The 24,248-nt window shown below is 42.0% G+C and overlaps 1 protein-coding gene across 3 annotated transcripts in view; it reads left to right on the forward strand.

Annotated features, from left to right (window-relative positions):
* Positions 1–24,248, forward strand: part of GRIK1 (glutamate ionotropic receptor kainate type subunit 1) — a 177,326-nt gene that overhangs the window by 133,344 nt on the left and 19,734 nt on the right. For 2 of the 3 annotated variants that reach the window (XM_037377668.1, XM_037377667.1), the window contains exons 8-15: positions 1,583–1,690; positions 2,441–2,485; positions 5,509–5,622; positions 6,837–7,040; positions 7,666–7,889; positions 13,164–13,282; positions 17,461–17,678; positions 23,166–23,391. In XM_037377668.1, the coding sequence (XP_037233565.1) occupies positions 1,583–1,690; positions 2,441–2,485; positions 5,509–5,622; positions 6,837–7,040; positions 7,666–7,889; positions 13,164–13,282; positions 17,461–17,678; positions 23,166–23,391 (1,258 nt within the window). The remainder of the gene's footprint in view (positions 1–1,582; positions 1,691–2,440; positions 2,486–5,508; positions 5,623–6,836; positions 7,041–7,665; positions 7,890–13,163; positions 13,283–17,460; positions 17,679–23,165; positions 23,392–24,248) is intronic. The other variant, XM_037377670.1, reaches the window with a different exon arrangement.

Consider the following 24,248-nt stretch of genomic DNA (forward strand, 5'->3'; position numbering starts at 1 on the left):
ATGTTTAATATATTTTAAAAATGAAAATGTGATTTCACTTAATTATGATGGAACTGTAAAATGCTTCCTGGACCAAACCTGATCATATGCAACACATAATGCTGTACTTTAAACACGTATGTAAGACTTGTGTACCTTACACTATAAAGGCAGTGGCAGCGCTCTGCAATTAGGAATGATACACCTTGTTTGCTGACTTGGGAACTTGTGTCTTCTTCCTTGGGAGTGCAAACTGAGTGGGGATTAGTGAAACAGCTCACCAAAGTCCAGGACATTAGGAGTCCAGTGCTGGTGGGGGATGTTTAACCACAAAATGTCCAAGAAATCAAGTAAGAAAGACAAAAGCCCTTCTTTCATTTTTCTCTTCGGGGAAAAATCTGGATTTCTTGTCCATGAGTAGCAGAGGAAGCATCTATCACATGAGGCTAGGGAATGCACAGCTGCAGTGTTGAGAAAGCTTTGGTGACTTGGGATGGTTAGCTACCTTCCTTCACTAAGGACTTTCTGGGGGATCCTATTCAGCACTGATTGCCATTTGTTACCCATTCACCATGGAGAACTTAGAAGGTCCTAAGCTGGGCTAAAAAAGCTGATGGATTTAGGCTGTCATAATCCAAGGTTCAGACCCAAAGCCTGGACAAATCAGACTCCTTTTTTAATTTCTTGGTGAATTCTTATTGTCCTGGTTTTGTCTCTGATAGAGTTTTCTTCTTAGTAGCTGGTACAGTGCTGTGTTTTGGATTTAGTATGAGAATGATGTTGATAACACACTGATGCTTCGGTTGTTGCTAGGCAATGCTTACTCTACATCAAGGACTTTTCAAGTTTCCCATGCTCCAGCATTGAGTAGGTGCACAAGAAGGTGGGAGGGGACACAGCCAAAACAGCTGACCCCAACTAGCCAAAGGGATATTCCATACCATAGAACATCATGTCCAGTATATAAACTGGGGTGGAGTTGGCCAGGGGCTGCCAGTCACTGCTGGGGGGCTGGCTGGGCATCGGTCAGTGGGTGGTGAGCAATTGCATTTGCATCACTTGGGGATTTTCCCCTTGGGTTTTTCATTACTATTATTATTATATCCTATTTTAACTGTTTAATTCTTCTTATCTCAATCCATGATTTTTATCTTTCTTCTGATTCTCCTCCCCATCCTCTTGTGGGGTGGGGGGAGAGTGAGCAAGTGGCCGCGTGGTACTTATTGGCCAGCTGGGGTTAAATCATGACACGCAGTGCAGAACTGCCCCATCCTTGGGCACATGTAGTGCATATTTCATTTTCATTTTCTTTCCTTTCACAGTATACCTTTTTTAATACAATACCAGACATATGTAAATGAATACATATAAACTGTCACAAACTTGTGCCTGATTGTAAAATACAAAACATATTGAAGAGAAACTAAATAACAGAAAAGTTGAAGAAAGTGTTTTTTATTGAAGTAACAAAGCCACACATCTTTAAAAAAAATGATTTGGAAGTGATTCAATGCTACTGTTAAACTAAAATGCAAAATTTATTATGGCTTTGGAGTAGTTCGTACTAATCGTTACAGGGAGGAGTGCTTTTGTATTCACACAGGCACGGTGGGATGGTCTAACAGGGCGCATCACCTTCAACAAAACGGACGGCTTACGGAAGGATTTCGATTTGGACATTATTAGCCTCAAGGAGGAAGGAACGGAAAAGGTAACCAGATCTTAAGTAAAACAATGACAAAAAGCTCATTTGACAGGGCCGTAGGAAAGGCCATTCTGCTCAGCTTGAACCTCCCACGCTTGGGGTAAATACAGATACTCTCAGGATTATTTAAGTCAGAGTTAAAACAGAGCTAATAAGGTTTTTTATTATTTTACAATGCATACCTTGCAATTCAGGGTATGGGATAGGAATTAGAGACTAGCAATGTTTATCTGAATGGAAATAATTATTTTAAGTGCACATTATCCTCAGTTCTTGCCGCTATAACTTGGTGTGATAAATTCATATATACAGATAAAACCTAGACTTATCTTACATATGCTACTTTTAGTAAATGTGACATGAGGGAGAGAGGAAAGAAGGTGCTGGAATAATAACCTCAACGAGAGCTGAGATGTTAAAAATTCATCATGTTTTTGAGATTAGATTAGGTTTTTTTCCTTTTCCCTGGCCCTTGGCGAGCAAACACAGGCTCCCGATGGGCACCGCAGGGCTCCCTCCACCACCGCCTGGGAGGTGGCTGCTGGGGGTATCCAAAATCCCTAACACAGGGAACGCCACCAGCTCATGTCAGCTGGAGACAGCGCTGTCCCTTACTCTGCCTACACTGGCTTGACTGAATGATAATTGCTGATGGGTTAATTGAGACTTTACGTATAATTGCTCCCACACAGCTCTCCAGACTGGTTCTCTTTTCATTTTTAATGAAGCACTCTGTTTATTTTTCTCTGTACCAAGGCTGCTGGCGAGGTTTCTAATCATTTATATAAAGTGTGGAAGAAGGTTTGTACACAGACAGGTGATGCAAAAAACCTTTGGGCTGGGTCCTCAGACTCATCCTTTGGGTTTTGATAGCGACTCTCATATTGCAGTTTAGAGACAACAGTCTATTCAAAAGTATGAATTTTTCTGGTAGAATAGGTTTCAGTCCAACTTGAGACACTTTATTCCAAACAGTAAAAAAGATCTTGTCAGGATTCAACATTTTCACCAAAATATTTTTTTAATTATTATTTTATTTCTTTGGAGCTGTGCTTTTTCCCTCTTTGAGTAGAGGCTCCTGGCTGCAGCAAAAGCAGTCCTTTTCTCAGCTATTATCCTTGCTGATTCACCTAAGATTCACCAGGAGTGGTAAATTTACACCATTTCAAATGAACATCAGCAGCAAGGACTGTTTTAACATGTGGGGTTGTGGGTTTTTTTGCCTCCCACAAAATGCATACTGTGCAGGCAATGTTTGAGTATTGTTGACTCAAAATTTTGACAAGTGTGTTATTAGCTCCTTACAGAAAATAATATAGATGATTAAGTGGGTGCTGACATTCACTAACATATGGAAATTGGAACTAAGCTTGTTTATAAAAGATCTAAATTACCCCAGGAATCTCATCCCTCTTTTAACATGAGGTGCCTCTGCCTGGTGGAAAAGGCACCAAAGTGGGAGTCAGAGACCAGCTCCATGCGCTGCTCCCCACTGGAGGTACAACCCACAGCTGCCATTCTTTAAGGAGACGATAGCAACTGCATTCACCACCTTTAAAGCATTCTGCAGTCACAAAATAAAAATTTCTTATAATGCTTTGAATTATATTTTGTACATATTTCACACAGATGTTATTTCCCACTCCTCCCACATTCACAGTTTAAAAAGGTTTTGGGTTTTTGTTGTTTTGGGACGTTTTTTAATGCCACAGAGTAGACCAGTGTAAAACATCTTACAGCACTCATTTGGTGTTCTTATAAAGCACATACTTCATAACCCTGTTTTAATCTTCAGTGAATCAGGTTGAGGCACAAAGACCTCCATTTCCCTCATTACTGGTGAATAGATCATCCTACCTGACATGCAGAATGCTATTGAACCAATCTCGCTTTTGACTCTAGGCATTTTGTGTTACGCTGAATTGATTTAAACCAAATTACAACTGGTTCAGAGCACAAGCTTGCTGAGAAGGACATATGACACCTCTCAAACTTGTCACTAAACTGCAATAAATCCCCCAGATTCACCATAGTGATGTACTACCTTGATCTCATTCTTCCAGTGCCCCTCCAACCTCCTCCATCACTCTAATCAAGGTTGACCTGCGGTGTCATTCTTTTATCCAGACATAGAGTGGTCTCTTCTGGTGTGTTTTGTATGCACTGTGACTGTGGCACTCCATGTTCTTCATGGTTGTTCTCCTCTTCCCTGCTGTGAGCCGATAAAAGCATATCAAGTCCATAACAATGAGCAGAATGGCAAAAAACTCAACCACCCTGATGTAAATTCAAGGGCACTGGTTATTTACTGTATTCCTGACACAAGCTATCATAACGTCCAACATTTTATTTCCTGTGTACTTTAAAGATCAATTTCCCAACCTGATCTACTTTTGGAAACAAAAGGATTGACTGATAAATGCTTGAATAATTAATTTTAAAAAACGGCATGACTATCCCATTAAGGATACCTTGGAAACAAAGTTTGGGAAAGGTGAAAGTAATGGCACCCAGGGACACAAACCCAAAGTTTGTTTGAAATAATACATTTATTACCCCAAATCCATACTCAGCAGGCACAAACTAATCTGCTGGGTTTGGCACAAAAGCAATGCCATCTCTGCTTCAGTTAACATCCCCCCCCCCCCCCCAAAAAAAAAAAACAAAACCCAAAGAGCCCAGCCTGGGTCTGAAATGACTGGGCATCTGACTGCAGATAGAGACCTTCAGTGCACCGGGCAAGTCAGTCAGTTTTGTCTTAGACTTAGTTGGCAGCTTTACTGAAAATCCCAGAAGGGAGGATCTGAAAGTGGTTCCCTCTCAGGTAGAGCTGAAACATGCTGGCAGAGCAGCACAGGGATGTGAAGGGCTCTGTGGATGGCCAGTGTCAGTGCCCCAAGACATCTGTCTGTTGCTCTCTACAAATCTCCGATACAAGCTAAATCACAAGAGCCAGCTCCTTGCCTGGAGTTTTCTCACATCAGCCCTCAGCCATGCTATGTAAGTAAATCCAAAGGAGAAAAAAAAAAAAAAAGATGCTTTCATTGTGTTTAAGTAAATGTTTATCTGAATAAATCAACAGGCTTATAATTTCTGCCTTCACAAGGTGTAGATCCAAATCCACTGAAATCGCGAAGATCTTCCCCTTGAGGCTTTGGATTGGGCACTAAATACTGAAATTTGTCAATATCTCTGGGGCTAGAAAGGAATTTGCCTTTGGTCACTTGTATTTACTGAACAAATACTGATCAGTGTGTGAAATGGTATCACCTTGATAGCTCTGACATACATAGCATTCAAGAAATGACAGAATAATCTTTGCTAAACCTGCTGAAGGCACAGCGGAAGCAAAAGGCCAATGCATCCATCAATCTGCCTCAACATATTTATTCAAGCTTTTAATCTGTTGTATTGGAAGAGAGAGGTCTTGCCATATGTTTCAACTCTACCATTTACAAATTTTTTAAAAAAATCATAAAAACAGACATTTGACATTTTTTAGCAGGAAACAAAGTCAACATGTTCCACTTTTGTAGCACATTGCCTAGTATGCCACAGTATTGACATGCCTTATACTCTTACAGCTTGTTCATTTCCACCTGCTTTTGAAAGGGCAGTATATTCCCTGTGTTTTCTAAATCAGCCATTTGATGTTGCTGCCTTACTCGGACCTACAGTTGTTTCCCTTCTTTAGCATTTCGTACTGCTGGTGTCTCTTTCTGTGGTGACTAGAGCCAGTGCACCTTTCCTAGGTGGTGAGCATTTAGGGAAATGTTTCGGCTCACTGCAACCAGGCAGCCGCTCACCCATTCTCTTCTGTGCAGATCGGGGTTTGGAACTCATACAGTGGCCTTAACATGACGGACAGCAACAAGGATCGGTCGACCAACATCACGGATTCATTGGCTAACCGGACACTGATCGTCACCACCATTTTGGTAGGTCTCACCGGGCAGAGGTGGCACCGTCAGCCACACTGTAGGATGCAGGGACTGCTGATGCTGAGTTGCAGGGCTCTCTGTGGCCACCTTTGCCACCTCCACATTGCACTCCATGGCTGTTTTCTTCCACACTAAAAATGATTTGTTAAACTAGCCTGCTTTCAAGCAGTTGTTTTGATGTAGACTCAGAATCGACGTACACGTTCATCTACCCACAAGATCGATTCAAAAATACCCTGCTGCCAAAGAAAGGCTCTTGGGAACCTCCACCTCCAGAAATGTTTAGCTTACTTCAATATTTCAGAGGCAAACCCTGCACACTTTTCTTACCAGAAGAATTATCACACACAGATACCCAGCTTTGTAGTCAGTGCTTACGCATCCTTCCTTTTTACTGAAAATGAGATGAAGAGGACAGAAAGAAAATAGCAAAGAGCAGATAGAAAGACTGAGTTATGGCCTTAACTATGATAAATGGAAAATACGCAGCTGGGTATTTATGAGTTGTTTTGCCTCATGCTTTCTGCCTGGCCAGTAATGCCACTTTTTTTCAATTATTCTGCCTAATTCCTCAGGAGGAGGGAAAGAGCTCAAAGGCTCCTCTACATTCCTTTTCTGTTGCCAGAGGTGTTTTGCCACATTAAACTGCAGAAACCTGCTTGCCCAGATATTCTTCTATCCAAAATCCTTTAAACAGAAAAGCAACAAGGTACTTTACAACCTACCTATGCTGTTCTCCACTCCCTCATGTGAATACCCAGTCAACTTACAGTGACCTTGTACATTTGAGGGTTTTTTTCAATAAAGATTCATCTTCCACAGAATATAAAATTTTAGATTCCCCTTATGATCCTCTTTTCTGTTATTTAGGCTTCTCTCTCCTTCAGTATCCTTTCCTGTCCCTTAGGATGGGACAATGTAGAGCACAGATCTTGGGTCTCATTTTGGTGCTGCTAAGCACTACTTTAATTGAAGCTCCTGGGAGCTATGAATGGTCTGTTCCACTGAAAATTAGGGCCCTTTTGCTTATCACTAATTGATTCACTCAATTTGTTAACACACCTAAAACAGCTTTTAATGGACACAGTAAATTACTGGTTTCCATCTAATTGCAATCCATTTTTAAAGTATCAACATAATTTAGGGAAACTGATATAATCCAAAATAAAACCTTATTTCTATTGCTACATGTCTACTGTCTTTTCCTATAGGAAGATCCCTATGTTATGTACAAGAAGTCTGACAAGCCCTTGTATGGAAATGACAGATTTGAAGGTTATTGTCTGGACCTACTAAAGGAGCTGTCAAATATTTTAGGCTTCATCTATGAGGTCAAACTAGTTTCTGATGGTAAATATGGAGCCCAGAATGACAAAGGAGAGTGGAATGGGATGGTCAAAGAACTCATAGATCATGTAAGTTTGAATCCTCTCTTCATTCTTCTTTCACCTGTGGTACTCTTTACATGAAGCCAGCCCAAATGAAACATTTGCTTTAGTTTTCATTTTTCTAGAGCCACTGGTCTGTCTTTATTGACACTTGTCAGAGCAGGAAGTCATCTCTACACCAGTACATCTGAACCAACCATTTGCAGGTGTGGAGGGAAACCACCCCCAGTGGGGCAACGGCACTGACCTAGCACAGGTCCTGTCCACACCTTGGCTACAAACTCCAACAGCAAAGGCTAAGCTTCCAGCCCATCTCTCCCCTGTGGCAGCCTCTGCCGTGTGAATGTAGGATGCCCCTTCCCAGACGCTCTGGCAGCCCTCACTCGCAGTCTGCCCCATTACACAGGACCGAGCCCCATGCCCCTGGTCATACCTCTCCTACTCATGTGAAAGTCACAGATTTCCCTCTGCCTGCAAAAAGAGGAAACAGTATTGTGTACCAACTAACACCCCATCAATGTTAAATTTGGTTGCACTCTTCAGATTTATAGTCTAATTTGGCTTAGCTTTTAATACTTGGGGGAAAAAATGGAAGGGATCATAGTGTGATGAACATGAAAAAGAATGAGTATTTTCGCTTTTGTGTTTTCAGAAAGCTGATCTGGCCGTTGCTCCTCTCACTATTACCTATGTAAGAGAGAAAGTAATTGATTTTTCCAAGCCCTTCATGACTCTTGGAATCAGTATCTTGTATCGAAAACCCAATGGGACAAATCCTGGTGTTTTCTCCTTTTTAAACCCTCTTTCTCCTGATATTTGGATGTATGTTCTCCTAGCCTGCCTTGGAGTCAGTTGTGTCCTCTTTGTCATTGCAAGGTAAGTCAAAGATGTAGTTTTAGATGCATCCACATTAACTACCTCTCCTCCCGCAGGTGTTGCATGGGCTATGCGAACTAGATGTCGTATAATACTATCCTAAGGGTTTTATCCAGCCCTAAAACATAATGTTCTAGAAAGTCTCTTGCTGTTTTCACATCAACACTACTATCACTTTTATATATTGCAATGTGGTGAGATTTTACTTTCCTTAAGGGCTGAAAGGAGAGAAATATCTGATGAAATGTGTCAGCCTTTCTTTGTCAGTGCGCAACACCTCAGCAGACTACATGTTGAAAAGCACTTTATATTACTTGCATGTAAGCACCTCTCTTTTCCACTAGCAGTCCATACAGTTAAAAGGTAAGAAAAAGGATGTGAACACCTTTTTGCTGAAAGATGTTAATTAGGTCAGGTAATATCCCCTTGAAAATACAAAATAACGTGGCTTGGACACATTTTTCCCAGAGAGGACAATCTGCAAGGTGAAGTATACTCCGGTCTCTCTCCCAGCGCTGCCCTGAGGTGTGCCCTGCCTGCCAGTGGCAGTCTCCCAGTCATGTCCCCATTCAAAACCAGCAGTAAATAAGCACATACACACTGCTTTTCCAGATGAAGCCAAAGCTCATAAAGTTCGCAAAGGCAGGTGTGCCAGAAAATGTCTGGGCCAGTGTACCACACAGCCACATCTCCGGAGGGCCAGCAGAGCACTCTACCCTTATCATTGAACTTTACCTTAAAAACTCTAGACAGCTGATATGGTCTCACAAACCTGGATACAAGCTACTTATCATGGCCTTCAGAAAGCATGGACCACAGTCTGGGAGTCAGTTGCTCTAGGGCTTTAAACAAGAGCAAACCAAGCATGAAAGAAAATGAACTTAGAAACTTGTCAGAGGAAATTGGTCATTTGAGGCGTACTTTTTTTCTATGCTCTTGAATACACCTGGACTCCAAATTGACATAGTTATTGTCCTTTTCTTCAGATAGTGGCCTTGGAATTTCATTTCCAACTCTATTTATTTGATCTCATCCTTTATTATTGCCTTCGTATGAATTAAAACATAGATATTTTTATTAGCGCTTCACAGACATTCACATTGGGGTTCCTTTTACTGAGGATCGCTAATTAAGCCTTTCCCCAGTTCCGCTATGTATTGTTTTGCATACACAACAATATATTCCACATTAATAAAGTGCATGGAAAATAGCCTGAGAAAACATTTATGCTATGAAATATAAGAAAAGAAGTGGTGTATCAGTGGAAGTCCACACATTCACATCACAGCAAAAATTACAGAAATGCTGCAGTTTTTTATTGCAAATAATGGCATTTGACTTTAGGAAGTCAGCAATAATGTATATATTCCAATGTATAAATGCACATACCTCATTCAAAAGTCATGAAATAATTGTAATCTGAAAAATTAACTCTGATAATATATCACATTGTGCCTGACTTCCACTTCTGTGTGAGCCAGGTCAAATTAAGCTCTTGCTGCTTTGCCTCCAATTCACTGGTTTCCTTTAATCAAAAGACACAGCCCTGCAAAACTTTTACTGACATGAGCAGTTCTGCTGAGAGTGACTGGCCCTGGACATACATTTCTCTGTGGTCCACTGAACAACCCTTGTTCCAGGTGGACAACTTATGTGAATGCTTTGCTTGTTTGTGTTTTTCTATACTGGTACCAAAGCACAGAAATTTGTGGGATTTGCTTTTTCCTCTAAATTGCTGAGAATGTGAAGAAGGAGGAGGGAGTCTGAGGAGGAGAGATCATGGTTTAACTTATTAGTGTTGGCTCTAGGTAAAAGGAAGAGTTTATCCATCCCTGGCACCTATGGGGCTGTATACGATTAGTCATGACTTCCCACAAGCTCTTGCAGTGGCTCACTGTACCATAAATAATAGCTCTTACTGTATGCAAATCATGATCTCATTCATGACTAATATTAAATCTGCTTGACTGTGAGAGATTGACTTCTCTGCAGTTGTGTGCCAAAACTAAAAACATCCCACAATTCTCTCCACCTCAGAACAGGCGGAAGGGAAAACAAAGCCCGAGTTAACCTCAGTGCTTCTATTTTTTTAAATAACAGCATCGAGTTTACAAGAATAAATAAGCATCAGGGTCCTCTGTTTGCACGCAGAGATGCCTACATGCAGATGTGTGGCCCAGAGCAAACCAAAGGGAAACATACAGTGCTCACAAATCATCGTCTATGAAACCTGTTCGCTTTTCTTTCTTGGTTGTTAAATATTACTCCAGATCACAGTGTAGCCTTTGGGTAAATCCATAGGTTTGCTCTGTGTAACTGTGATACATTTTGTTTCCGGAATCTTTCTAAAAAGCAGTAGTTCCATGAACAGCGTAACTAATGAAGCCTGATTTCCCTACAGATTTGTGTCTCATGGTGGATTGTGATCGCCAATTGAAGTTTCTTTGTCTGTTTATTTGCTTTCCCTGCAGCTGAAGGATTTATAGGGGATCTTTCCCATGCAGATTAACTGATAGATAACAAATTGTGAGCTCATCCTGCAGCTTCTCTCCTAGTGGGGCTGCTATTGGAACGTTTCACAACACTTGCAGAAGCATAATAACCTCTAAGGCCTCTACCTGTTTGTCGAATTTAGCTAAAATTAACTAAAAGGCTTAAATGTCATTAGAGGTATAGACCCACACATATTCATAAGACAGCACAAAATCTGACTTGTAACAACTGAAATATAACAAGTTTGCATATCACTCTCATAAGCCACCTATTCTAGGAAAAGAGGAAAAGAACGTACCAGTCCAGCAAAACAGTTAACTGATTTTTTTTTTTTCTGAAACAAATGCCTTTTTTGAACTGATGCCTAAAAGCAGTGCCTGATTAGATGGCAACTACATAGGCTGAAGAACTACACAAAATTGTGTTCACATGTCATCTTAATTTACTTTAGACTTTATAAATGTTAATCTATTCCATGAAGCTAAGCCATTCTTACAGTCCACATCTAGACCTGTTCATGTCTCCAAATACATCAAAATTTCTGTAAGATTCGCCGAACGTTTCAGCAAATATTGGTTAGATTGGTTTGAAGAACCTCAGGAAGCATCCACTTTTTAACACTGCTACAGTAAATTAAACGGTTAACAGTATTTTGACATCAGTTCATGGAAGACAAATACTTGGGAATAATTTTCATAGACTGGGATAATCTTCCTGTTATTTCTTCAGACTTTTCAGCAGCTAAATAATTTCTCGTTTGTCTTTGAGCCTTATGTAGCACTGTCGTTGTTATATTAATTTTTAAACTCAAACACTGAAATTTTTATCACTGTGAAGGGTTACAGACTGAAAAAACTCTTTTTGTAAGTACCCTGGCAGTGAATGAGCAAGGCATTTTCTGCCTAAATTTCCTTTTACTGTTAATGCCATATAAATTGTGCTGTTGGTGTCAATGTTGTGAATGACGGTAGAGCTAGGTAGCTGAGGTAGCCACCAGTGGTGAATAATGTCACACGGAGCCTATATAAGAAGGTGTTTAGGTGACCTTGAGCATCTCATCTTTATCAGAAAACTCAGCATAGCTACTGCTCAAGGCCCAAAGAGGGAGAAAACCAGGGAAGAATGGCCAGAAAAACAGCAGGCCTGAGCACTGACATAGAGCTGTGTTGGAAGCCAGCCTCTTCTTAGAGCTCGGCACAGCAATAGAAACACAGAAGAAAATCAGCTTTTGCTTCAAGGTGAAAAAGAAATACATACCCTGGTACCACATTGATATATACACCTAGAGCTGTAAAAATCCAGTCTGGCAGGAAGAGTTTTGCTGCCAGAATTTCATTGCCACTTTCTAGCAATGGCTGTTCTGCTCTTCCGGTGATGGAGACATTAGAGGCCAACCTACTGAACATGGTGGTTGTGTGAAACAGTGCAAGGTCCCAGCCTTGGACTTCCCAGTGAGGTCAGGCAGAGTTATTTGTACATCTTCTTACTGTCCTGTGTTAACACTCCGGGACCCTGTGGGTGAACGCTTAGCGTGGGACCTCTTCAATTCTATGGCGGTTGGCAGCTCAGGCAACCTACAGGTCCTAATTCTGGGTCTCTTGCTAAGGTTGTTTCCCCAAATGTGCACCAACAGGGTTGGGGACAATTTTGTTACTACACAACAGTTGCTTCCATTATTCTAGCACAAATCTGAAACATATAATTTGGTGATCGCTTTTCTTTTAACTGGTGTATGCAAAACTGTTGTATCTTAAACCTGAAAACTGTGCCTTTTGTTACGATTTTTAATAGTATTGTACTAGTAATGGTAATATTGTGCAGCTAATGGCATCCTAAGCTACATACTGTTTCAATTAGTGGGTTCATTATAATCAGAGTTCATTGCTTCAGCTAAGCAAGGCACTCTGCTTGCAACTGTGCATAAATTCAATGCTTTATTGTCAAAACAGTAATTAAAATGTATGGGCATGACATTGTCAATTTAAGCTATATTCATAAACTTTATAAGGAAGTATGCAGCAAGCCACACAGCTGTGGGAAGCAATAGCAGACAAGGTACCTTGGGGAGAAATGGTCCTTAACTTAGCTCTGCCAAGTGTTGTGCAGAGCAGAAGGGGCACAGTTTGCAGTTGCAGGATGGTGTGCGGGAAATAGGGCAGAGTTCTTCCATTAAAGGTGCTCCTCTGTGTAATTCTCTCCCTGCAATGCCGACAACGTGACCCTAGAATGTACAGGCACTGCAATTGCTCCCAAATGCCTTCAAAGGACCGGCAGCCTTTTTTCCCACTGCCGTGGCAGCCTCGCGCAGGGAGAGCACGTTCAGCATCCAGCATCTCGGCTACAGACAGCTAATGATGGTTGCCTTTAGAGGACTTCTACTCCTTCATTATTTTTTAAATGCTTTACCAGGGAGCAGCCATGTGATTTCCAGGTGTCCCCCTGCCCCCGCAAATGTCTGTCTGTCTGTCAGCAGCGCGGGCAGGGAAGCCGTGGGGCACTGCAGCAGCCTCACCCCCGAGAGCTGTAACGGAGAGCTGGAGGAGTAAGGAAGTAGCCCTGTGCTAGATCTGGGACTGTGAAAGCGGCTCCTGGCATTGCAGCACTGCTCCACAGCTTGTACAGAGGCAGCTGTGAGACATCCCGCGGACAGCCTTTCGGCTGAGGTTTTCTTTTTCTTGTTTCCTTCATTAACCTCCTCACTTTGTGCGTTGTTCAGCAGGTTTGCTGCCGCTGTGTGTACTCTATTTAATGTTTACAGATTGTTTTTGTTAACTGCCACAGGTTTACACCATATGAATGGTATAACCCCCACCCGTGCAACCCAGACTCAGATGTGGTGGAAAACAATTTTACTTTACTAAATAGTTTCTGGTTTGGAGTTGGAGCTCTCATGCAGCAAGGTACACCGGTTACACTTCGTTATCGCACACGTCCCACAGTCTGCTCAAGGGCTTCTGTGCTGGTAAACTCCACCCTCTGTAAATACAACATATACTGTAAAACCTGATCTCAGAAACTAAGCAGTAGAAGAAAGGAAGATGACGACGAGCCACTGCAGCCAGGGGCAGGCAGAGGAGGGGAACCCGTGACACCCAGAACAGGGCTGCAGCGGGAGGAAGGAGGGGAAGCATCTGAGAGAAAGGGAGGTGGACAGGGCCATGTGGGAGTGTCTGGAGCTGACATGTAAAATAATCACAAGAGGGATATGAAGCACTTCATGCTGAAATTGAGTTTATTGTTGTAAGAGGCTTGGCAACAGGAAAATGTTGGGCTCCATCCCAATGGAGACAGTAACAGCCTTACCTACCCTAGAAAACCTTTTACAACTGCCAAACAAAAAAAGATGCTTTTTCTTCAGAAGGGCCATTAAGTTTGTTGGCACTTGTCAAAAACTTTGTTTAAACACAAAACCAAACCTTTTTTTTTTTTTATGGCTTTTCTGCATGTATAAACCCCATCCTTCTGTAAATGCATCCAACCCTAGAAGCATTAACTTAACCCAGTCACAAGGCCCTGTTGCTGATGATTTTGGAAACAGCTGACGTTTTACTCAGTTGACAAGAAAGGGCAGTGAAGCTTACTCCATATGGGAAGTCAAACAGATATGTGTACTAAACACATTTGTTTGTGGCAGGTATGTTCTAAGGTTTTGAATTAAATCGCTATTCACCAAAAATGGGGTTCATAAAAAGAATGGAAATATTTTCTGACAAACATTTCAAGTTGAATAAAAGCTGAACCAAAAAGCCCCACCCCATGACAACAACCAAAAAGGCAATCCAGAGGAAAGCCCAGCAGTACCTTAGCACTAAATTTCTAAACGTTTAAGTAAGGAATATAAAACCATCTCTACATTCATCCAGGTACAGTTTATTCTTCCTTCTTTAACAGATACGAGTAGCAGTAAAAAAAAAACAAAAAACAAAAAAAAAACACAAGGTGGACTTTTTCGTAGATGTGGTAGAGAATAAAGTTTGTATTGTACCTACGATGCACTTGCTTTGATTGGTGCACTAATGTCTTGACAGGACGTAGAGCTTCCTCATAGAAATTACTTTGAATGAGGTTGGATGAAGGAAGAACCATTCTGTTTTACTTTTTATATTTTGTTTTCCTACCAATTTCTCAGTAAAACACAGGCTGAGGTTTTACAGTATCAGGCAGGTGTGTGTATATAACTGTGGTTGCCCTGTGTGTGAAAGTGCCCCAGGATCTTGTGTTTCAATGTACTGCCTTTTTTGGAGTTTACCATCACCCACAGCAAACTGTGGGATGCAGTGTTTGCTCGTTACCACTACCTTGGGTACATGACAGTCAGCCCCAACCAGACTCTGCTTGTCTTTCAAGAAGATTAAAAACAAAACAAAAGAAAGAAAGAAAGAAAGAAAAAGAAAGAAAGAAAGAAAGAAAAAAACATTTGTAAGGCAACACAAATGTTTCCATGTACAAACTTGTGGTGCGTGTGATTGTAAGTTCATCATCATTAATGTGAAGAGTTTGAACATGACGTGAATGGTTGTGAAACTCTGCATCTAGTGTTACGCTCTTTCTTGTTGGCAGCAGCTGCTTGTTATGCTTGATTGGAAGCCACTTGTTATTAAATTTTAAAATGTGATGATCAGACTTTCTCTTTTCTACAGAGCGTGAGCAAAGTCTGGATCAGGATTGGCTGTCATGTCTGCCATAAAAAGGCACTAGAGAGACTTCAGCAAGTATTGTCTCTGACCCCGAGTCTTGCTAGCAACTTTTTATTTAGACATTATTTCCCCTGTTTTCCCCCTGAAAGTCTCAGATGTGTTATGCATACTCTGAAAGCATCCAAACAGGGCACATTTCACCCAATTCATTCAGAGGCACTATCACTTTCAGAAAGGAAAGCTACCCATCAGAGCCCCTGTTCAGCAGGGCAATGGGTGAGACAAGAAGCGTCTGGTTAAGGAGAACATGTAGGGCAAAGCCAGTGAGCATGGAGCAAATATTAATGATTCTTGCTGAAATCAAGGCCCTCCAAAAGGTGAGCATTGAAACAGTCATGGGAGCGATCAAAAGAAATGCTGGGCCTGCTTGGTTCAGCCGGGAGGAGAGTGTGCTCAGCACCTCACGAAAGCAAAACAGTAGCTCACTGCATAATTAATAGGCTGTGGCGTTTTAAGCTTAAATGAACTGAACGTGTTCTGCTGCTTTTTCACAAACAACTTCTTGCTAGAGGAAATCACAGGAGGTTTGGCATCTCGCCTCACAAATTCAGCAAACTGGGCTTCTCTGCCTACTCTCTTGTGCTGCCGTAAGGCTGCTCTGGCAGATTTCATGGTTACTTATTAAGATATCTGCAAGTTATCTGGCTATTATGCATTAGTGGGATGTATATGTCAGAACTAGGTATTGCATCAGGGTCCAAGTGTAGAAATTATATTTGTATAGCTGTCTAAACTTAAAAGAAATAATACCTCCAGGATGAACTGAATCAGCACTCCTAGAAGCCAGCTTTTGCAGGTCAACCCCACTTAGAAATAAACACACACATTCCTGAGGGCAACAATACAAAAATGAAAAAAGATTTCACTGTATTAAAAAAAACACCCAAACCCCACAAAAACCCACCAACAAAAAACATCCTAATCTGAAGAGCAAAAATTACAACAGACCACAAACACAAACCTGTATAGAGCTACAGCTCTCAAAACAGGTACATTTAGACTCCAAAATTTCAAATGAGAGTTTTAGCTTTTAGACTTTGGCTTAATTTGAAATCCGTGCAGCACCAGGGCCACACAGGGCTGCACAGGCAGAGCATCTGCTCTCGCAGTTTGGCAATTCTACTTAACTGACTTAAACCCTTGGGCTATGTTTAGTTTTGACCTTTAAGACACATGTCTATATGTTTACAAAACTAAGTTAAATCTGCTGGTTGTTTGGAAAGTTTTCACCCTTTTGGTCTTTGCTCCAAAAGTGGCATTCAGAGTTTTTGCAAAGTCTGAAAATACTCTCTGTCACATGTTTAAATTTCCTACAGAAATCATTAAATAGCTGGGGAAAGATAATAGGTCGACACATTTTTCCAATAATAGAAATATGTTTGTCATATCGAAAGGTTTACGTGCTGACATCTCCATTCACAGGCACTTAAGTACTTTCTTAAGTCCATCGTTCATCAACAAAGTAATTATGCAAAGGCTTAGCTTTGAAATCAAAAGTATTCAAGTGGCTGTCTAAGTGCTTTGCTGAACCAGATCCTTGAATCCCACATAATGAGCTAAGTTCAGTGGGAACACCTCTGGAAAAAACAGCACAAAACTTGCACCAGAATGCTTAGAAACACAAGTAACTGTGTGGCTTAAATGCAGATTGTCTGCGCTGTTTAGAAGCCATTTCAGTGCACTTAACACCCACATGTGCTATTTGTCTGTGACATGCAGGCAAATCTGCTAAAACCTTTTCAGTAATAATGAGTGTTGAATACACTGTCCAAAACTTTGCATTGCCCTGTAGATCCAAAGGATGCGTCCACTCACCCTCTGAATTTTCAAATGTAAGTCACACATTTGTAGTAAGACGTATTCAAGGTTTTGAGCTCAGGTTCCTGTAGGCTGATGAGTTCACTGGAACCGTACTGATGGCTCTGCTTCTGCTTGGGTATGTCAACAGGATGCACGGGGCAGGTTTCTTTTGTAAGGTATTTCTGCCAGGTAGCTTGTAAGCAGAATAGCATTCTGCTAAAGATCTCTGTTTAAATAATTGATTACAGTATACTGGCAAAAAGGGATTCAGGAAATGGACAAAAATACTAGTATAGCTTGCTGGGAATGTAAGAGGTTAGTATCACAATGAGCATTAGCTCAGAGATGTAATGGGGCTTAGACCCAAGGATAATTCCATTTGTCATATATCATGGCATACATCCCCTTCACAGTGTGTTACCATTATAAATGTTAGCTGTGCATCTGTGAGATTATTGTTTAAATCATTTTATCATACTACAGCTCATAAAAGCATTCTGTGCCTAAAACCAGTCTGCGGTATCAGGAAAGGCATCTCTCAGCATCATTTTAACATGATTGTTTTGATGATATTGTAACAGGATCAGAGCTGATGCCCAAAGCTCTTTCTACCAGAATAGTTGGAGGAATATGGTGGTTTTTCACCTTAATCATAATCTCATCCTATACTGCCAACCTGGCTGCCTTCCTGACTGTGGAGAGGATGGAATCCCCCATTGATTCAGCAGACGATTTGGCAAAGCAAACCAAGATAGAGTATGGGGCTGTTAGAGATGGATCCACAATGACCTTCTTCAAGGTAAGATGGCATCAGCTAGCTCTGTACAGTCAGACTGACTCATGGCCCTCCAGTGATAAACAGTGAAGCGGAATTGCAACATTTGAAAGGATTAAAGTAGTAGGTAAATACCTCACTTGCCCAAATCCATAGAGGATCCTTAAGCAATTGTAATTTAAAAGATGGGAATTTTTCCCCCCAAGATATATGGAGAAACAACCTGTTGCTATACTGCTGTGAGGAGCAAACCCGTGCCTTTGATCTGAAGGGAACCAGGGCATGGACCTAGGGACATTCTCCTCCAGGTTGCTTCTCGGGGTGGGATTTCAGCTTTTTCCAGCGACTTGGCTAAGATCACTTTTGAAGGTCACATTTGCATCGCAATAATACAGCAGGCAGTCAAAATGCATGTTTGTTTGTCCCTTTCTGAAAATGGTCCATGGTCAGTATTACACAGAGTAGTAATACGGGACACATACACACCAAACACATCTGTAAGTAAAAGACTATTTTCTGTGGCTAGTTGTTTTGTGGATAACTGTATTTTTTTCTTCACTATTAGTATTAATTACGTATCAAATGGGTTAATCTCATAAAATGTCAATGTAAAAGCCAGCAAGCTATAAATATAGAATATATGCACAAAAATCCTCTGACAATTAGAATTAATTAGCAGCTTCAACAGCAGTCTCGGCAGGGAAGTTAAGCATTGAATGAACTGGTACCATGCTTTTCACTGTAACATATAAGGATGGCGTTCATAGATAGCCCAATATGCAGTGCCTTTGAAGAGAATGAGGCACTGTGGGGAAGCAGTATTTGGGGCAAAATAACCCTCATGCCATGGACAAGCCCTCTCCCCTGCTGCTCCAGCCCGAGCCCCCTGCCCTGCTTTAACCACAAGCCCTTCATGCTTCCACATGAGGCAAAATGCTTACACAGAAAAATGATCTTGGCTAAGGTATTTGGTTCATCTCTCAAAACAAATAATGCTCATCAAGGACATTTCAATCACGTAACAGATCTGATGGCAGGCTATCCCTGCTGGAGCTGTCAAGGGTGAACTGCCCTTGTAATGGCTCTCCTGTGGCTGAATAGAAATGTTTCCATGCTGAAAGAAATGCACAAAGTACAGTATTTTTCAGAGCCTTGTTATAGTCAGTTCTTGAAATGATGAGCTGACGTTTCCATTAAGATATGCCGGGAAACCCAGCTGGAGATATTTCTGGTAACTGTGTACGGCAACTACTGGACTCTCATCGGGAATATAAGGTGGGAGGAAGCAGCCGTGCCACCTTCTGAAGGACTCTGGGAAACTCCCTTGGTCTAAGAGCTCTTCACTGCCAAAAGATGGTTATTGCCATTGCTATTCTGAAGTCAAATCCAATGTCAGAGAGAAAATTGAAAAGTTGCTTCCATTTTTTTTACAGGAAGTAGCTTCCGAATTTCAACATGAGATGTTCAGAACAAATTTCTAGAGCTGTTTCCAGATTTACACTGATATTTTATTTTCACCATTAACCCCCTGAGGTTAAAATTTCTAGGCTGAAAAGAATGTAAGCCTTTAAAAAAACCCAACAAAACAGGCATATTTATATGCTATACATGCTAGCTTACTTGTACCTGAAATACATGTGTCCACAAACACAAGTGAAAGGACACTGTTTTTTACAGAACGGAGATGGATTCTCTGGCAGAGTGAAGGTGACGTAATGAAAGATGCATGAAAAATACAATTTATCACAGTTGTAAACCAGTGAGACGCACACAGTGTTATGTAAAAGGTGTTATTTTTATTACAGAGGCCCTTCAAGATCCTCACAAAATTAAGATTTCTTTATGCTATCCAAAACTTAAAAAAAAACCCAACAAACACACAGAGGAGGTCTTGGTACAATAAATACAATAGATGCTTATGTATGCAAAAGGAAGACTGTGTGCTCTGTGAGGGCATGACTTTCCCTCCCTCGGACTGTAAAATACTGCATATACTTCTTGAGCTAAGTAAGCACACACACACACATCAGTGAGAGACCTGGAATTGGGAGAAGGCAGAAGTGAGGGCTTCTGGGCAGCAGTTACTCCTGTTCCCGCACCGCATGTGCATTACCGTATAGTTTAAGGAAAAGCACCTTTGCCATAACAGTTCTACAGAAGACACCTGAAATAACTCTGCCTCTTTTTGGCAAGCTGTGAAGTCCTGACCTGGTCTGGACAGCTTCCCCTGGGCTGCCCCATGCCATGATGGACTCTGGGAGTGCCCCAGTGCCCGGGGGTACCCCTGGACAGCCGTGCCCTGCAGTTCGAGGGCTGAAGGAGCTGAGCTGGGGGGAAAGTTGCTTTTCACAATGGGCAGCCTGTGCTGCAGAGACAGTCCTGCCACCTGGGAGTGCTGGTGGGATGGGGATAGGGAAAGGAAGAATCAGCACAACCAGGTGCAACAGCAGTAAAGATGTCCTGCAGGAGTGTAGTGCAGGTCTGGGTTGCACTAAGGATGGGTCACTGTTCCAAGTGCTTCCTGTGGTGCAAGATTCGATTTATCTAAGGACTGTGCCAAGAAATGCCAAGAGAAACAACAGATTCTTTCAGACGAACATTTTTTTAAAGCAAAACCATGACACTCCGGGCTTTCGTCGCTATGGAGGAGAAAGGAACATGAGAGTGCCTGTGGTGTGGGACATGATATGAAGAGATCAGACGAGTCTGATTTTCAGGACAATAAGAGACACACATGGTAAAAGGATTTCTAAAGACGAAGTGCAGAAAAAGATCCTGGCATGAAGCAAACTCCAAAGAGCTTTGGTTTAGGACTTTATGCTTCCAGTAGCAGCAGGAAGCCCCTGAAAGATGTATTACGCAGTGTTCCCATGGATGGGATGCAGGTTGGGAATCATACAAGAAAAGCAAGGTACTTCCACTGCTTTTCTGAAAACTCTATTTATTTAAACTTACATCACTTTTTATTTAGTCTTGTTTATATTGTATATACTAACAGTTGTGGTTTTCCACTAATTCTGAATGCCTTACACTAGTATCCCTGTTGTAATAGTGTCCCCAGAAAAACTATTGCTAAAGAGGCAATATTTTCAAGAAAGTTTCTGCAGTGACTGTGCCTTCTAGCCTGGTAATGGGGGGAATGAAAACAAAAGCAATTGAAATCATTTGTGGGGAAAAATGGGAGTTCTGACTTTGAAGGAACCTCAGAGTCAGCCTCCTCCCTGTACAGAGATCCCAGATCTGTCCATACCAGATGAAAATAGCCAGAAAACAGGGCCTGGACACTTAAGGAGTCCTCCAGTGAGGGGATGGGGTTCTAAGCAGGCAAGCCAGCAGGATCTCTCAGCATTCACCACCTGTGTACACATCCAAATCTGGGAAAAGTCCAACTGAAGGCAAGGTGTTTCACCTCCATAAATTGTGACACACTCATATTTCTCCAGACTGCTGTCCTGCTCCGTTTCCAACACATCTATAAATCTTGCATGGCTTTCTTGCCCCTCTGTGATAATAGATCTTAATCTCATGTTACAACTCTTGCCAGCTCCTACCTTCTGGTGTGCAGCCATGTTTCCCCTAAAATCAATGAGGATCCAAAGGCCAGAATTTGGTATATGGCCTATCCTGAAAAAAATGGGAATTGGCAAGTCGAGAAGCTAAGATCTTTCTTTCAAACTCATCTGAATAAAGAGCACATCCTTCTCGTAAATTCAATATCAGACTCCATCTACTGCATAAACATACCATCAATTTCAACAAGTATTCCCAACTGAGCAGTAAAAGTGGTTTCTACCAGGAAAGAGCCACTTAACTGCATTCAAAGTTTAGTGGTATCCTGTGACTTACCAAACTTAGGCAGGATTTAGCTGACATTCACAGGTATTGAATTTACAGTTGAAGCATATTAACATTTAAAGCTCAAAGAACCAGAAAATCAGCTTCTCACAGGAACACCCCAGACACTGGCGTTTAATAAGTACATATGGCCTCCACACAGTGAGCCTAAAATTAGCTACGATAGCTGTAAACCAAAGATAAGGCCCACAATGGAAGTGAGAGTATACTGCTCCAGAACTGGGGAAACATTAAGCGTGTGGAACATCCTCAGCTCATATTTACATTAAAAAGCTGGTTTGTCTGGTTCACGCTAGGCTATCTTGAGACAAACTCCTTTCTGTTGACAGTTTCTGATGATTCAGCAGTCTGTAGGTCTGCCTTGATATGTCATCCAGAAGTGGCATTGTGTTTTCAATGTTGTTTGAGAGCATACAAGGAAGGGAGATGTTTAATCGTGTCAGTACTGTGTCAGCATCACAGTGCTCTCCAAACTAACCGGCCACAACAAGGTCTTTTACCACCACATAGCAACACACTCTTTTACCATCTCATACCAACACACTCTTCATGCCAGTCCCTCTGCTGCCTTCTCCTTGTCTCTCCTCACCCAGGGCCCACACTCTCTCTCCTCTTGCTTCTTCCTCCTCTCTCTTCCTTGGTTACTCCCTCTTCCTTGGCTGCCCAACCTCTTAACAGCACCAGCCACAGCTGCACCTGATCTACATCAGCCAACCCGACACCCCTGAAGCCAGCCCACAGCTGTGCATTATCAATGCTGATTAACCCAGCTTCATTCCTCTGCACATGAGCACTTGAAGATTTTGGGGTTTGTAGGCAGCACATCTTGAGTATAGCAGGCACAGGGCTCCAGCACGTCCCTGAGCAGGTTCAGTTTTTTTCTTTTTGTATGTCCCAACAAAGGCAGAAGTGGGAACAAGGGGCCACTGGCACTGTCTTTCTCTGCAGGGTGCCTGGGTCCTTTGTGGGCTTCCCCCAGCACAGAGAAAGGAGCAGGGAGGAAGGGATGTTTGACACTGTATGGAGGTGGCTGGGACTTCCAGCATCTCTCTTCCCTGTGCAGCTGGGTATTGACACAGGACACGTACACTGTCAGGATTCCTCCTGGCAAACACCTTAATTACAGTGGGAGAAGGATGAAGTCCTTGAGTCTTGATTGCAAGGAAAGCAGAAAGCAAAAGTTTTCTTAGGAGCTGCTTTGGCTTTGTTTCTCAAGCTTTACCCTTGAAGTGCATGACTTCTAGGCAAGTGATACAATACAAAAGAGCCAGTACTTTATTCATCATCAGGCATTTGGAGTAGTGTGTTTACCCTGACAGGCAGAAGCACTGCTTCTATGAACAGCAGGATGCAGCTGTGCTAATTTAGCTGTGTTATGTGCTGTAATCCATGTAACAGCATTAGCCCAAAAAACTTAAAGCACTTTGCAGTCGTGCCAGTAATGAAGTTCCTGGCACTGCAAAGGAAGTGAAAAAAAGAGATTCCTCAGCACAAAGCACAGTAAGAGAAAAAGGCCGTGGGAAGGAAAACCCTGCTACCGATTCTCTTGTGTTCAAGATGTGCTATTGGCATCAGCCACAACAAAAGGCTGAGGAATATTTTACAAGTGTAATTTGGGTGCTGGTGTGATTCTCTGCCCTTGTTTTCCCTCCTTAGAAATCCAAAATATCAACATACGAGAAGATGTGGGCGTTCATGAGCAGCAGGCAGCAGACAGCGCTGGTGAAGAACAACGATGAGGGAATCCAGCGTGTGCTCACAACAGACTATGCACTGCTAATGGAGTCAACCAGCATAGAATACGTGACTCAGAGAAACTGCAATCTCACCCAGATCGGGGGGCTCATTGATTCGAAAGGCTACGGAGTGGGAACACCTATAGGTAAGATGCTTTCCAGCATGGGTGCTGTGGAGCACACCCAGCAATGTCCCCTTCAGAAGTTTAGGTGGCCGTTTGAAACATGTCCTAGTCTTTCAGAAACCTTTCTCATCGAGCAGACCCTAGGAGCCTCCTTTTAGGCAAAACATCAACTCTTGCCCAGCTCATCTGCAAGCAGTCTCTGCAAGCAAGAGGGAACGTGACAGTGCAGGCTGCATCTGCAGAATGATGTCGAGTGACCTGCTTGCCTTCTGGAGCATCCCATTTGTAGCAAACTGGGTATCCTCTGTGCTGCTTGAGGTGCAAGTTGCTCTACTGAAATCAAATTTAGTTTGAGAAATCACATAGTGTCTCTGGGAACGTGGAAGTGGGCAGGATAAATGTTATGTCCCATGTATGCATCCCAAAGAAAGCTGCATGAAAATAGATGAATTTCTGATCTATTTACCTCAGAGCAACACATAAAACCAGCGAGAAACAATTGCAAGTTTTTGCATCTGTATCAGGGATTTCAGTGTTCTGATCTAAGAAGAGTCTTAAGATTCCCGATCTCCGTGAACTCTTTCCAGTAGACCTTTTTTAGCATATCCAGTGTCCTTTTCAATATCTTGTAAAGAATTAGAAAGTGTTTCAGTTTTTTGTGCTGTGTTCTTGTGAACAACTGGCACTGGGCAGCCAGATCTCTTTCCTGTGTAATATACTTCTCCATACTGCTCAAAAACGCATTTACTATGCCATGCTTAGTTAAGAGCTATGCAGTTTTATTGTCTTCAGGGAAATTACTCAAGGCAATATCAGTTTACACAGATATAACAGGTGAAGTATTTGGTCCATCGGTTGCTTGGTAGACCAGATATAAA

The sequence above is a fragment of the Falco rusticolus genome, chromosome 2 (assembly GCF_015220075.1).
Source record: "Falco rusticolus isolate bFalRus1 chromosome 2, bFalRus1.pri, whole genome shotgun sequence".
Classification (NCBI taxonomy): domain Eukaryota; kingdom Metazoa; phylum Chordata; class Aves; order Falconiformes; family Falconidae; genus Falco; species Falco rusticolus.